Consider the following 13,715-nt stretch of genomic DNA (forward strand, 5'->3'; position numbering starts at 1 on the left):
TCCGACTCATAGCGACCCTATATTAACAGAGCAGAACTGCCCCATAGAGTTCCCAAAGAACGCCTAGGCGGATTCGAACTGCCAATCCTTAGGTTAGAAGCCGTGGCACTTAAGCACTACGCCACCAGGGTCTCCATAGACTACAACCTGGAAAATCCTATGGGGCAGTTTACTCAGGTACACGGGGTCGCTCAGAGTCCAAACGGACTCCACACGCACCTAAAAAGGGCCTGCTGTTTTGGGGGGCGGGGCTAGGAGGCCGTATTCCGCCTCTGCCCGCAACTGACCAATCACCGCCTCCAAGAGGGAAAGTGAAAAAAATGTTTGGGCGCCGTTCAAACAGACCAATGACTGCTCGAAATTCCCCCGGGTTGGCCCTCACCGATTGGCCTCAATGCCACGTCCCCGCCTTTGCCTCGCCCCTTCCCCGCCCCTTCGCACACAAGATGGCGGCGCCCAGCGGAGTGGAGGCCGCGCTTGGGGGTTTGCTGAGGCTGACTCCCTTCCCCACTGCCCTCTTGGGCGCGGAGCTCCGCGAGCTCGAGGACGGGGGCCGGGCGGGGACAGGGGCACCTGCGTAGCTGGACCGCGAGCCCGCGCTCAGCCTACGCCGCCCCCACCCGACCCCGGCCCCGGCCCCGGCCCCGGCCCCGGCCCCGGCCCGGCCCGGCCCGGCCCAATCCTGTCGGTTCCCGGCCTCCTGCGGTCTGACCCACTGCCCGGCCGTGACACGCCGCCGCCAAGCCTCCAGAGCTGAGGTCTCACCTCCAGCCTGCGCTTACGTCCACTTTAGAGATGTTTGACGTCTTTTTCCCCAAGCAGCCCGCCTTCAAAACCAGGACTCCTGGAGCGGCACCTGGGCTCCTTTCCCTTTACTGAGACCCCACTTTCCTCTAACCCGTTTCTTCCTCAGATCCTTGATCCTGCCTGAGTTGGAGACTGCACATTTCCCTTCCAAATTAATCCCTGCCCGCCAAAACACTGACAGCCTTGACGCCACCTCCCCTACTGAGAGCCCGACTTCCTTTCGGACTGACTTTCACAGCCCTATCATGGAGGCTGTGTACCTGGTAGTGAACGGGGTGGGCCTGGTGCTGGATGTGCTAACCTTGGTGTTGGACCTCAACTTCCTGCTGGTGTCCTCCCTTCTGGCTTCCCTGGCCTGGCTCCTGGCCTTCATCTACAACCTGCCACACACGGTACTGACCAGTCTTCTGCACTTGGGCCGTGGAGTCCTGTTTTCACTACTGGCCTTGATTGAAGCCTTGGTCCGGTTCACCTTTGGAGGCCTGCAGGCCTTGTGTACCCTGCTTTATAGCTGCTACTCTAGCCTGGAGAGCCTGAAGCTCCTGGGACACCTGGCCTCTCACGGGGCACTGCGGAGCAGGGAGATTCTGCACCGGGGCGTCCTCAATGTGGTCTCCAGCGGCCATGCTCTGCTGCGCCAGGCCTGTGACATCTGTGCCATTGCCATGAGCCTGGTGGCCTATGTGATCAACAGTCTAGTCAACATGTGCCTCATTGGCACTCAGAACCTCTTCTCTCTGATGCTCGCCCTGTGGGATGCAGTGATGGGGCCTCTGTGGAGGATGACGGATGTGGCGGCTGCCTTTCTAACCCACATTTCCAGCAGTGCTGTGGCCATGGCCATCCTCCTCTGGACCCCCTGCCAACTAGCACTGGAGCTGCTGGCCTCAACTGCCCGCCTCCTGGCCAGCTTTGTGCTTGTCAATCTCACTGGTCTGGTGCTGCTGGCTTTTGTGCTGGCAGTAATGGTGACTGTGATGCACCCAGACCTCACCCTGAGGCTGGCCACTCAGGCCCTCAGTCAGCTTCATGCCTGGCCATCCTACCACCGGCTCCGGGACGATGTTGTGCGGCTCTCTCGCCTAGTGGTGGGCTTGGAGGCCTGGCGCCGAGTCTGGAGCCGCAGCCTGCAGCTGGTGAGCTGGCCGAACCGGGTAGGGGCACCTGGAGCGCCTCAGGGTGGCCATAGGAGGGTGCCCTCAGCCAGGACCTGGGGCCAGGAGACCCCTCCTGAAGCAGGGCCCACATCAGAGGTAGAGGAAGAGGTGAGAGTGACACCAGGCCGGGGGCGAGAGAGGCTCAATGAGGAAGGGCCTGCACCTGGGCAAGACCCGTGGAAATTGTTGAAGGAGCAGGAGGAGCGGAAGAAGTGTGTCATCTGCCAGGACCAAAGCAAGACAGTGCTGCTCCTGCCGTGCCGGCACCTGTGCCTGTGCCAGGCCTGCACCGAAATCCTGATGCGCCACCCCGTCTACCACCGCAACTGCCCACTCTGCCGCCGGGGCATCCTTCAGACCCTCAATGTCTACCTCTGAAGGCTCCCCATCCACTCTTCCACCCCTCCACACTTTGTACAGGGACCTGCGCTGGGACGGCATTAACACCTCGTCCCTGGTCCTGGCCTGGATCTCCTTCCTGCCCCCATGGCTATCAGGCCAAGCCTCCAGGCCGTACATCTAGGACATCGAGACGGGGTCCTCTGGAACACTATGGCCTGGGGGTGGGTAGGGTAACGTAGCTTCTCCTTGTCCAGTGTGTCCTGGTGATGCTGACGGTGGTGAGTGTGTGTCACTATGCAAGGGCCCTGAGAGTGCCCTGTGGGCTGTCCTCCAGCTGGTCGGGGCCCACACAGATGCCAGCCTCGGGCTATCCCTCTTCTGATTTTCCTGTTGGGAATTTGCAGGCCCTTTTCCCCCCTTAGTTTCTCTCCAGCTTCTGCAACCACAACACATCAGTGTCATTGTTCGGGCGTTTTGGTAACTCAAGGGCCTTGGGCTGACCTTAAACTTTTGCATTCAGCCAGAGCCTCTGTGTCTGGCGGGCCTTGGGTGCAGCATCACTCAGGTGCCGCTAGAACTACCACTGATGCCTGTCATGATCTTAGGAGGCTTCCTCTCCCAACCTGGTCCAAAAGCTGGGATCAGGAGTTCATCCCTGGACTTTTGGGGATTGGGAGGAGGAACTATATCTATACCTGGCTTTGGGACCATGTATCTCCTGGCACCCCAGCTCCACTGGGAGCCCCGGAAGGGATAACCAGATTTCTACTTGTACCCTTTTAACTCTCCACATCACACAGAAAAAGTAGCATTCCCCTTGTTTGTATCTCCCCGACACTGGGGAGAGTAGACTGCACACTTCACTAGGGTCCAAACACAGAAGGGGCCAAGGCCTAGGGGCAGACGGTCCCCTGAGGAGCTTGGCTGGCCCGCTTCCAGTAAATAAAACTCTGTTGACGGCTCTGACAGCCTGTGTGCATCCCTGCAAGGGTGGGCAGTTGGCCAAGGTGACTGACGCTGTAGCAGGTCCCTCAGTCCTGCCTGTGTCAGAAGTGTGGCCTGGGAGGACCTGGGCTTAAACTCGGGGCATGGGGAAGAGATAAGGTGGGAGTACCATGCCATGGTGCTGCAGACAGTTAATATGCTCAGCTGCTAATTAAAGGGTTGGAAGTTTCAGACCACCCAGAGGCACCTCAGAAGAAAGGCCTCGCAATCTACTGGAAAACAAAACAGCCATTGAAAACCCTATGGAGCTCAGTTCTCCGACACACATGAGGTTGCTATAAGTTGGAGTTGATGGAAACTGATTTTCTGGTTGCCGTGCCATGGGGAGAGCCCACGCCGGGCTGGGTTAGCTTGTACTCTCTCCTATTTGTGCCCTCTTGCACACAAGGCTTTTGGAAAACCTTCCCTATCTTTTCTGTTTTTGCCAAAACTGGGTGGCAGAAGTGGTTAATCACTTGGCCACTAACTGATGCCTTGGAAGAAAGGCCTGGGGATCTGCTTTGGAGAAATCAGCCTTAAACATTCTTAAGGAGTGCAGTTCTCCTCTGCAGCACATGAGGTCACAGTGAGTTGGGATTGACTGGATGGTAACTGGTTTGGTTTTTTGGTTTATGTTTCGAGTGGAATGTGAACTTCCTCAGATTCCTGGGTGGTACAATTTGCCTTCAACTACTAACCTAAAGGAGCCTTGGTGGTGCAGGGGTTAAGAGTTACAGCTGCTAACCAGAAGGTCGCCAGCTCAATCCACCAGCCAGCTGCTCCTTGGAAACCTGACACAGAAGTTCTACCCTGTCATATAGGGTTGCTATGATTTGGAATCGACTCATAAGCAATGGGTTTGGTTTTTTGTTTTTTTTTACTAACCTAAAGGTTGGCAATTTGAACCCACCCAGCAGTACCATGGAGGAAAGGCCTGGCAATCTGCTTCTGTTAAGATGACAGCCAAGGAAACCCTATGGAGCAGTTCTGTTTTGTAACACATGGGGTTGGCATGAATCAGGATTGACTCAACAGCAGTGGGTTTGGTTTTTGGCTTGACGAACCTCCTCGAGCTAGCCTTCCTAGTTTTTCCTGACCTTGGGGTTCCTGCTTCCTGGAGTCCGATCTACCCTTCGATCCCTGGAGGAGCTGGTGGTTGTCTTTGTGTCTCTCTGCATATAGTCTGGCGCTGTGAGGCTGCGGGTCTCCTGGTGAGGAGCAAGAACGGAATCCCAGGACTCTGGAGGTCTGTCTCTATCTCACCTGTGGGGCCCAGTCCTCATTGGTCATATTCTCCCTCAGTGACCAGCAAGAAAGGGAGAAAAGGGGTGTAGGTTACAAAAACAAAAAATGCTAGTCAAATCAATTCCAACTCCTAACAATCCTAAAGGACAGAGTAGAGCTGCCCCATAGGATTTCCAAAGAGCGGCTGGTGGATTCAAAGTGCTGACCTTTTGGGTAGCAGCCCAGCTCTTAACCACTGTGCCGCTAGGGCTCCAGGGTGAAGATTACCCCCTCTAAAATTGTATGTTGCCTCCAGGAACATAAAGCCTGGAACTGGAATCTGGGGGTAGGGGTGGGAGAAGTAGGCCAGGAAGAAACTCTCAGGACAGGCGCCCCACTTTCTCTTGGGTTGAGAGGCTGGGCGGATTGTAGCCCTGGTTAGTCACTGAACTGGGTGGGGGTGGGGTCTGGCTGGGTTCTGGTAGACGGGCATCTTGAGGGGGCCTTTGCAGCCAGCCTCAGACCGCGGGGCTCAGCCCACCCTGGCTATGCCCAACACAGCAGGGGTGGGGTCCCCACATCCACCTCAGAATTGGGAGGTCTGGGGAGGGCTCAACTCTTCTTCCCTCCCCTCAACGCTCAATGAGAGACTGGGATAATCAGCTGGAGAGGAAGCGGAGCAAGGGGAAGCTTGACTCCTTCCAGTCTGTTTAGTGTGGGGATAAACATTCTATACGAGAAGATAAACTTTTCCTCCACCCCCACCCGGAATTCAGTTGGCGGACCTGAATACCCTTCCTACCCTTAACCACCCGGGTTCTCAGAGCTCCAGCTACCCACTCTTCACTGCGGCATTCTGGAGCAGGGGCGCCCCCTGGTGGTCACCTCAAAACTACTCTCTAGACGTCCAGGGACACTCCACTCCCCTGGCAAGAGGTGAGAAAAGTAGCTTTCCAGTCACCTAAGGACAAGACAAAACAAACAAAACCAAACCCATTGTCCTTGAGTCGATTCAGACTCATAGTGACTCTATAGGACAGAGTAGAACTGCCCCATAGATTTTCCAAGGAGTGCCCGGTGGATTCCAACTGCAGGCCAAGGCAAGCAGCTGTGAATGAGAATCCGGGGCTTCTTTTTGCTGTAATGGGGTAGTGGCGTGTGTGGTGAAGGCAGCCCCACCCGGTTCGCATGGCATCTCTGTGTGAGTTGGAAAAAGGTGCCCCTTTTTCTGGGTGGCCAGAGCCCCATGCAAAGAGGGCACCCCCCTCAGCTGGGCACTCCTGTTTAGGCACAACCAACATAACTTAAGTGGCAGCTCTGTGGAGTGGCCTCTCGTTCACCTGGGCCTACTTCCTGAGCTCCTGCCCCATAGTTCCATTCCACCTGGGGTCCTGGGCATTGGACCCCTGGGCATTGGACCCTCCATCCCAAGGACCCGTCCTTGCCCGAGGCCCTTGCTGACCTTCAGAACCAGGGCATCCCCACCGCTAGAGAAGAAAGTCAGAAACCAGTAGGAGGGTTTTGAAGATTTATTGAATGATCTCTAAGAAAAGGCCCTGGGAACAGGAGGGAGGGGGAGGGCCCTGAGAAGCAGAGGACCAGGAGGACAGGACCCCACCTTGGGGTCCTGGGCCAGAGCAGCCAGGCACCCACACGTGCCAGCACAGCACAATCCTTTGGTCTTGGGCAGAAATCCAGCCGCTGCCCCATGCGGCTGGCCCTGATCTCAGACAGCCTCTGCCCCATTCCCTGCCGTGAGCTGAGAGGCGCCCAGCCCACCGCCCTCCTCATTCACAACATTCCAGGGGGGCCAGCCCTCCAGGAAGATGTGGCTGTCAGTGTTAAACCCTCCTCCCCAGGAGTGAGAGAGGGTGGGCTCACATTCCGGTGGGCATCAGGCGAAAACAGGGGAGTTGTGCCAGTCAGAGTACACCAGAAATCCAGAGAAGGTGCTATCTGTCTTGATGCTGGCATAGATGCCAATGTAGTCGCCCACGCCCACCTGAACCCACACCTGGTCCTCAGGCTCCAGCCTCACCATGGCGCCCCCTGAGAGCGAGGCTGGCTTTGGCCACCCCCCGAAAAACTGGAAGAAAGAGGCAATGGACTCGCCATTCTTCACCAGGTCGAACTGCAGGCTGGCCCGATAGACGGTGGCGTGGACCGCGAAGTAGTAGACCCCAGGCACCTGACAGGTGAATTTGCCGGTGGTGGCGTCGTAATGTCCCTGCTCGTTCACCAGCACGCGGTCGAAGGGTAGGGGCGCGTCCGACAGCGGAGGGACCCGGCTCTCCGAGCGCTTGGCACTGAAGGCGGAGCGCGGAGGCACCGCGCACTCCCCGGCGGGCCCGGTCGCCCCCACCGGCCCCGTCTCTCCTCGCGGCCCGGGGTCCCCGCGGGGCCCCGGCAGCCCTGGTGTGGGGCGGAGAAGAAGGGTGAGGTTAGGTGAGTGCAGCTGCGGGTCCGCCCACAGTCGCCACTTCCTTGGCGGATGCCTCTCCCGCACCAGTGCCCTCCCACCCGCCCGGTGCCTGCAGGGCTTGGGGCAGATCTGCGAGGGGCAGGTCGGGGAGGTTCCAGGAGTTCGGGTTCCCGCCGGCTGAGTCACACTTCCCTCGGCTCCCAGAGCGGAGCAGGAACGGGCGGGGGCGGGCAGGCAGCGCCTCTTGGCAGGAACCCCGAACCCCCCGGGGCGGAAGGGCACGAGAGCGCAGTGGCCGTTCTGGTTCGGACGCCCCATGGACTGCAACGAAGGCTTGAGTCTTCTTACCGGGACTCCCGCCCTCGCCTTTCTCGCCCGGAGCCCCGGGCGCGCCGTCGCGGCCGTCGCGACCATCGCGGCCTGGCAGGCCCTGGTTGCCATGGTGGCCCGGCGTGCCCGGAAGGCCGGGGTGCCCCGGACACAGGCTGGGGATCTTGTTGTCGTCCAGCGGGGGCGAGCAGGCCGACAGGCCCAGGAGCAGCAGGGCCAGGAGCGGCCTCATGGCACTGGCAAGGAAAGCCTGGATACCGGGGTCCTCTCCTTGTCTGTGGGCAAGGCAGGACTGGAGTCGGGACCCAGAATCCCGGGACCCAGAATCCAGGGACCTGCGGCGCACCCCATCCCAGCTCAGCGGAGTCGGTCCCCACCCCACTTCCACCCCCTTGAGACTGAGTAGCCGCGGGGAGAGAGGCGGGGGGGGGGTGCCCCCAGACCCGAGGATCCGGCAAGCCCAGCTCTCCCCTCCCCCGCAAACCCTGCCGGCGCCCAGTCTTTCCCACAGTCCCCTCCCCTCCCCTCCCCTTCCCATTCCCTTCCCCCCTCCTCCGCCACACTCACCCCGCTCCTGGCTCCCGGAGCTGCTCCCTCTCTCTTTGCCTCCTTCGGGGCGCTCGCACTCCGGACCCTCCAGCTGGCCCCTGCTCCCACCCCTGTGCTTCCTCCCAGCAGACGCCCCCTGCCCTCGCTGCCCCACTGGTGCTGGTTCGCTCCCTATCGGCTCCGCTCCGCTCCTCCCAGACTCCAAGAGGAAACCAGTTGTTCAAGGGCCAAAAACTCCAGGCCGGGAAATAGCAGGGAAATAACTCGTGGTGTAGCCCGGCGGCCAGCCAATGTTTGGGGGAGAAGGGAGGGGAATAGTTACTTGGGCCCGGCACAGAGAGGCAGAACTGTGACTGACACAGACTCGGGGGACCTACCGCTCCAAAGAGCAGAAGGAGAGCCGGTGCAGACAGGGACCAAGGACGAGGCAGTGGCCCAGGGAGAAAGATAAGCAGAGAACTAAGAGTGGAGAGTTCTAGAGGCAGACAGACAGCTGGATCCCCAGGGCTTATAGCAGGGTCTGCCACATAGTAGGCACTCAATACATTTTTGCTGAATAAATGAGAAAGAAGAGGGGTTGATGGAGAACCCAAAAAAAATGAGATGGATAGGGGGGTGGTGGGTGGAAGGCAGATAGGAAACGTGGGTCACACCTTAATGGGAACTGGTCTATTGGCTGAGTGGAGCCAGGCAAGCTGCCTGGGGCAGCTGGGACAAGAAAGGGACAAGGAAGGGGCTGAAAAGGTGGGGATAGGAGGGGTCCATTAGCTTGGATTGAGGACTCTTCTCCTCCCCCTCCTGGGAGGATGGGCAGAGTCCCATGCTGGTCCCCCATTCTTTGGTTCCTCTGCCTGCCCTCCCTGATAGGCAAAGAGGGTGGGCAGGCAGAGGGCAGGGGCTGGCTTCAGGGTCAGGGCTGGGCACATGCCTCCAGGCCAGCTGCCTCAGGCAGCCTGTTGCAGTTGAAGGGCCAGGGGGTGCCCAGTAGTGCCAGGCCAGACTGGCACTGGCGCTCTGCCTCCTGGCAGACAGAGCGGCAGGGGGGAAGGACACTGCCCAGTGGGGTGCAGCGGGGCACAAGCAGCCCGCAGAGGAGCCTCCGGAAGTTCTGGTAGCAGGGCAGGCTTGTCAGGCTCTGTGGAAGGAGATCCCTCAGATACCAGCTCCCCAGGCTCCCCCCACCCAGGTCCCCTCCCTCCCTCTCCCCAGAGCACCTTGTAGCCTTTGAGGACCTCCACCACCTCCTCCTGGGTCGCCATGCCCACCCAGATGTTAGGGAAGGCCGTGGTGTTGTAGCTCAGACCCACGCACATCTCCACCTGGACAGGCTCACAGGCCAGCTCTGCGGGGGAGGGTCGGGTCACTGTGGGGACCCCTCACTAAGTCACAAGTCACCTAACCACTCTGGGTCAGGCAGGAGTTGTGGGAATTAAAGGAGATGTATAACATGTTTCCTATTATCCGTGAGAGCCTGCTCCAGGGGTCATTCACTAGCCCCGGGCATGATGGGGCACCTCCTTGATCTCAGGGAACCAGGGCATTTTCATTTGCAGGGACTGCTTGGGCATCTAGAAGAAACGCCCCTGCTCCCTGTGTAAAATCTCACCTTCGTCTTTCGAGGTGGGCTGGCTGTGGAGAGGGGCTGTATGTGACAAGGGTGGCCTGGGTTTTGAAGGCCCAACTGTCAACTCCCAGATTCCTGTTTCTCTTGGGGTGACAGTAAGTACCACTGCCGCCACCAGGTGGGCCTCAGGTGAGAGTCTCTTTAGTGTTCTGTGATGTGGTCCCAGTGCAGGGTAGTGAGGCCCAGCCACCACTCCCCCAAATCTGGGAGGATGGGGATGGGATGTGATGTACCAGCAGGTTTCTATGGGATGGGCAGCCTAGGCGGCTCAGGCCTGCCAGGTCCTGCCCAGGGGGCCCCGGGACAGGTTTCTCACCTGGGGGTGGGAACAGGGGGCTGCTGCAGTTGTCACTGTTGCCTTCTGTGCAGTCTCTCCACACGTTGCACATCCACTGCAGATCCTTACACCCTCCATCTTGGCAGGACAGCTCTCTGGATCCACAGGGGCCTGCAGTACAGGTGGTATGGAGGTAAACCTCCAACTGACCAGAGTCCAGAGCCCTTCCTGTTCCTCTGGAGAGCAGGGGCACCTACTGTCTGTGGCATTGAGGGCCTGGTAGGTGGCTGAGAAGCTCCCGCTGCTGATGCCATGATCTGTCCTAAAAAGCACAGCCAGTTCATGGTGCGAGGAGACGAGGCGGGGCGGTGGCTCTGCTCCACAGAACCTGCCCAAAGCAGACAGCAGTCCTGGGCACAGGGCCTCTTGGCCAACAGAAGGTGCACTCAAGCCTCCCATAGGTCTATGCCTCCTTTGGGGCCCTGGGCTGGGTGCTCTGGGGATGCTGGAGGTGCTGGGAGACACAGTTGCTGACTCATGGAACTTAGGGTCTGGTGAGGAAGACACATATAGTCAATAAAGTATTAAACAACTTGAACTTGGGCCGCTTTGAAATGGGAAAGATCAGTGAGAATTCATGGGGAGGTGGAAATGGACTCTGCAGGGTGGGAAGAACCAGGTTTGGGGAGGACTAGGAAAGGGCCTTTAGGGAAGGAAGAATTGCAGGAGCAAAGGCTTTGAGACCAGAAAGTAAAAGCCCTTCTTAGAGCGACAGTGAAGACACTTGTGGCTTGGAGCAGCAGAAGAAAATGAAGCTGGGGAAGATGTTGGGGCCAATGTGTGCCGAGCCTTGAGTGCCAGACTCTGGAGTCTTTAGTTGACTCAGGGCTTCTCTCCCTGGCTCCACCTGTACCTGCCCAGGAGGCTGAGGGCCCCTGAGTTGCTGGTCTCATACACCTCCACGTAGTCAAGCTTGCATTCATCCTGAACTTCCAGGCTGAAGTTGTGGAACTCCAGTTCTATGTGGTGTCCAGGAGGCACAGAGACATACCACATGCAAAGCTGGGGTGGGGCACAGGTGGAAAAATTCATGGCACCTTCCTATGTGTCAGTCTGAGCATCCTGGCTGAGCTCCAGAAGAGGCTCCTTCCCTCAGCAGACCAGGCGGGGAACAGGTGGACACTGCCCCCCTAGCCCTTATCCTTGATGGCTCTTAAGATCGGAAAGGTCCTTTAACTTGTCTGGTTTCAGAGATAAGGCTACCCAGAGCAGAGACATCTGTGTGCCTGGGAACTTGGCACTGCTGCTACCATCAGCACAGTTGACACCCTGACTCAGGGCAACCCCATGCACAATGGAGTGAAATGCCGCCCAGTCCTGCATCATCCCCATGATCAGTGGCAGATTGGACCATTGTGCCTTGTGATCCACGGGGTTTTCATTGGCTGATTTTTCAGAAGTAGATCGCCAGACCTTTCTTCCTAGTCCATCTCAGTCTGGAAGCTCTGCTGAAACCTATTCAGCATGATAGCAACACACAAGCCTCCGCTGAAAAAGTAGGTGGTGGTTGCGCTTGAGCGACACTGGCTGGAGGTGGAACCCAGGTCTCCCGTGGGGGAGGTGAGAATTCCACCACGGAGCCGCCAGTGCACTTAGTAATGTTTCCTTCCCACCCTGATCTCTGACCTTGTCAAGTACAAGGCAGCGTCTACCGCGCTGCTCTCAATCACACTAACTTGGGTGCCCTGGTATGCCCGATGGTGTCCCCTCCACCTCCTCGCCTCGAGTGCTGCACTTACCTGTTGATGAGGGTACAGCTGCAGCTGGTTGGGAGTAGAGAAAGTGCCCTGGAGCCCAGTCAAATTCCCCCCACACCCTGTGGGAGGAAGAGGTGCACATGTGTTTGGCAGGACCTGCGGCTCCACCCCTTCAGGGCTGTCAGTGGCAGCAAAGTGACAGCTTTGACCATACAAGTTCTGGGGCAGTGGGATAACCAGGCAGGGAATGCAGGTGGGGGCACTGAGGGTTGGGGCTGGGCCAGAACTGGGGAGCCCGGCTTGAACCTAGATCAGGTGCCTGAAGACAGGGCCTGTACCTGGGAACTCGGCACTGCAGTTGGCCTCGTCACTGCCGTCAGCACAGTTAGCAAAGCCATCACACACTGAGTCGGGGAGCAGACAGAGGAGCTGGTCACAGGGGAACTCATCATGGGCACAGCTCCCTGGGGGTGGACATCTGGATTCAGAAGCCCCCAGAGTCTCCGCCCCTTTGCCAGGGTGTGGCAGGTGGGGAGGGAAATGGACAACTCCACAGTCGATAGGGAAAGCACTCACCCTGCCCAGGGGCCACAGCCTGGTACCAGGCATGGAAACCGAGTCCTTCCACACTGCTGTCAGAGGCGAAGGCCACCCGGAGGCGGCTGGCATTGGTGTTGAGTGTAGGGGGAGGCACCTTCCCACAAACCCTGCAAGAAACCAGGCTGCATGTGACGTACGTAGGCTCAGAGCTCAGGGCCAGCTGGAGGGGAGCCTGCCTGTAGCCTGTGGTGCTGTTTCCTCAAGCCCTGAACTGGTGACCATGTGGCCAAAAGGCTCTGTTAGATTTCCAGGGAGCGCTGACCTCTCCAGCCCCTGTATATCCATCCCTACAGTGTTTTAATCATGGGAAAGACAGGCAGGAACTCCATTTTACGGATTAGGAAATGGGAAGAGACCTTCCCAAGGTCACACAGCTGGGCCCAGAGGTCAAGACTCTCGGTTTCCTCCCAGTCCAGCCTTTTCCTGCTGCAGCACCCTGGTCCTGTCCTCCAGACACTGGTTCAGGGGCAGGGCAGGGGTGGAATCCCCTGGGAGCAGAGACTGACCTGAGGAGGGGGCCTTCAGGTTCAGGGGAGATCTCCAAGCGATCGAAAAGACAGGAAGCCACACTCTCCATGCTGAGGGTGTCAATCTTGAGCTGTATTGCATGGCCTGGGGCCACCTGGATATGCCACATGCAGTGGGTATTGGGTGGATAAGGGTCTGGGTAGTTGGGGCTGCTGAAGAAGCCCTTTGGGCCAAAAAGGAGCCCCCCGCAGGCTGCAGAAATGGAGGTTAGAGTTCAGAGGTCAGAGCAGAGAGGCCCTTTTCTTGTCTCCAAGGTGCCCCTTCTCGGTCTCTCCTTCACCCTGCCGTCCTGGGCCCTTCTTCAGGGAAATCTGCCCTTAGTACTCACTGGAATGGGGTGTGGGGCTCATGCCTGCCTCCTGCTGTCCTTGAGGGGTCCCAGTTGCCTGAGAGGTGGTGATGGTGGTGAGGGTGGTCATTGTGGTGGTCCCAAGGCCTGGAGAAGGCAGTGGGCTATAGGAGGCCGCCGATGGGGGTGTCGCCTGCAACTCTGAAGGCAGGAAGATGGAGGAGTGGGATGGAGAGGCAGCTGGACTTCTAGCAGGGATGGGGGGCAGAGTGAGGCCTGGAGCCTCGTTCTCAGCCCTTCTTCCAAGCAGGCCCCCAAGTACTTACGGGCCAGGATGACGGCCACCAGCAGCCCGAGCAGCAGCAGCAGCAGGCCGGTGAGCAGGAGGACACAGAGCCAGGAGAAGTGGCAGTCTGGCTGCGGCCCTTGGGGACGCCGACCTGTGGGCAGTCAGGGTGGGAGCTGTGAGAGCCCCTCCCTTGGGCAGCCCTCACATTGTCCTCAGCTCCCGGGCCTCTCTGCCATACTCTCCAGGTTACCCCATGAGATGGTTACCGTGCCAGGGGGCTTGGAGGCTGCAGCTGGCATCTTCCTGGAAGGCTGGCGGAGGGCAGAGCGACCCTGATTCAGGCTCAAAAGCAGGGTTGCAGAATTCAGTCTGCAAGGGAGAGACTTGAGGGCTGAGGGCCAGTGCAGCACTGCCTGGCAGTGTGTCCACTGCACCGTCAACCCCAGGCTGACCTTGGGAGAGTGGCCCTATGTGTTCCTTACCTTGCTCAGCTCTGTCGCCTCCACACACAGGATGACATCTGAGTAGTCCTTCAT

General features: G+C 58.7%; 3 protein-coding genes across 3 annotated transcripts; 1 reads left to right on the forward strand and 2 right to left on the reverse strand.

Annotated features, from left to right (window-relative positions):
• Positions 1–456: 456 nt before the first annotated feature.
• RNF26 (ring finger protein 26) lies at positions 457–4,074 on the forward strand. Its single transcript, XM_049857505.1, has one exon. The coding sequence runs from the start codon at positions 1,053–1,055 to the stop codon at positions 2,340–2,342; it is 1,290 nt and encodes a 429-aa protein (XP_049713462.1). The 5' UTR covers positions 457–1,052; the 3' UTR covers positions 2,343–4,074.
• A 1,935-nt stretch (positions 4,075–6,009) lies between these two features.
• On the reverse strand, positions 6,010–8,086 carry C1QTNF5 (C1q and TNF related 5). Its single transcript, XM_049857520.1, has 3 exons — positions 7,834–8,086; positions 7,285–7,541; positions 6,010–6,926 (listed from the first exon to the last, which is right to left on the reverse strand). The coding sequence occupies exons 2-3, from the start codon at positions 7,496–7,498 to the stop codon at positions 6,409–6,411; spliced, it is 732 nt and encodes a 243-aa protein (XP_049713477.1). The 5' UTR covers positions 7,499–7,541; positions 7,834–8,086; the 3' UTR covers positions 6,010–6,408.
• A 639-nt stretch (positions 8,087–8,725) lies between these two features.
• Positions 8,726–13,715, reverse strand: MFRP (membrane frizzled-related protein). Its single transcript, XM_049857518.1, has 13 exons — positions 13,662–13,715; positions 13,446–13,548; positions 13,217–13,330; positions 12,930–13,091; positions 12,580–12,793; positions 12,050–12,180; positions 11,812–11,937; positions 11,516–11,592; positions 10,630–10,778; positions 9,974–10,104; positions 9,756–9,887; positions 9,030–9,157; positions 8,726–8,950 (listed from the first exon to the last, which is right to left on the reverse strand). The coding sequence occupies exons 1-13, from the start codon at positions 13,713–13,715 to the stop codon at positions 8,726–8,728; spliced, it is 1,746 nt and encodes a 581-aa protein (XP_049713475.1).

The sequence above is a fragment of the Elephas maximus genome, chromosome 17 (genome assembly GCF_024166365.1).
Source record: "Elephas maximus indicus isolate mEleMax1 chromosome 17, mEleMax1 primary haplotype, whole genome shotgun sequence".
Taxonomy (NCBI): domain Eukaryota; kingdom Metazoa; phylum Chordata; class Mammalia; order Proboscidea; family Elephantidae; genus Elephas; species Elephas maximus.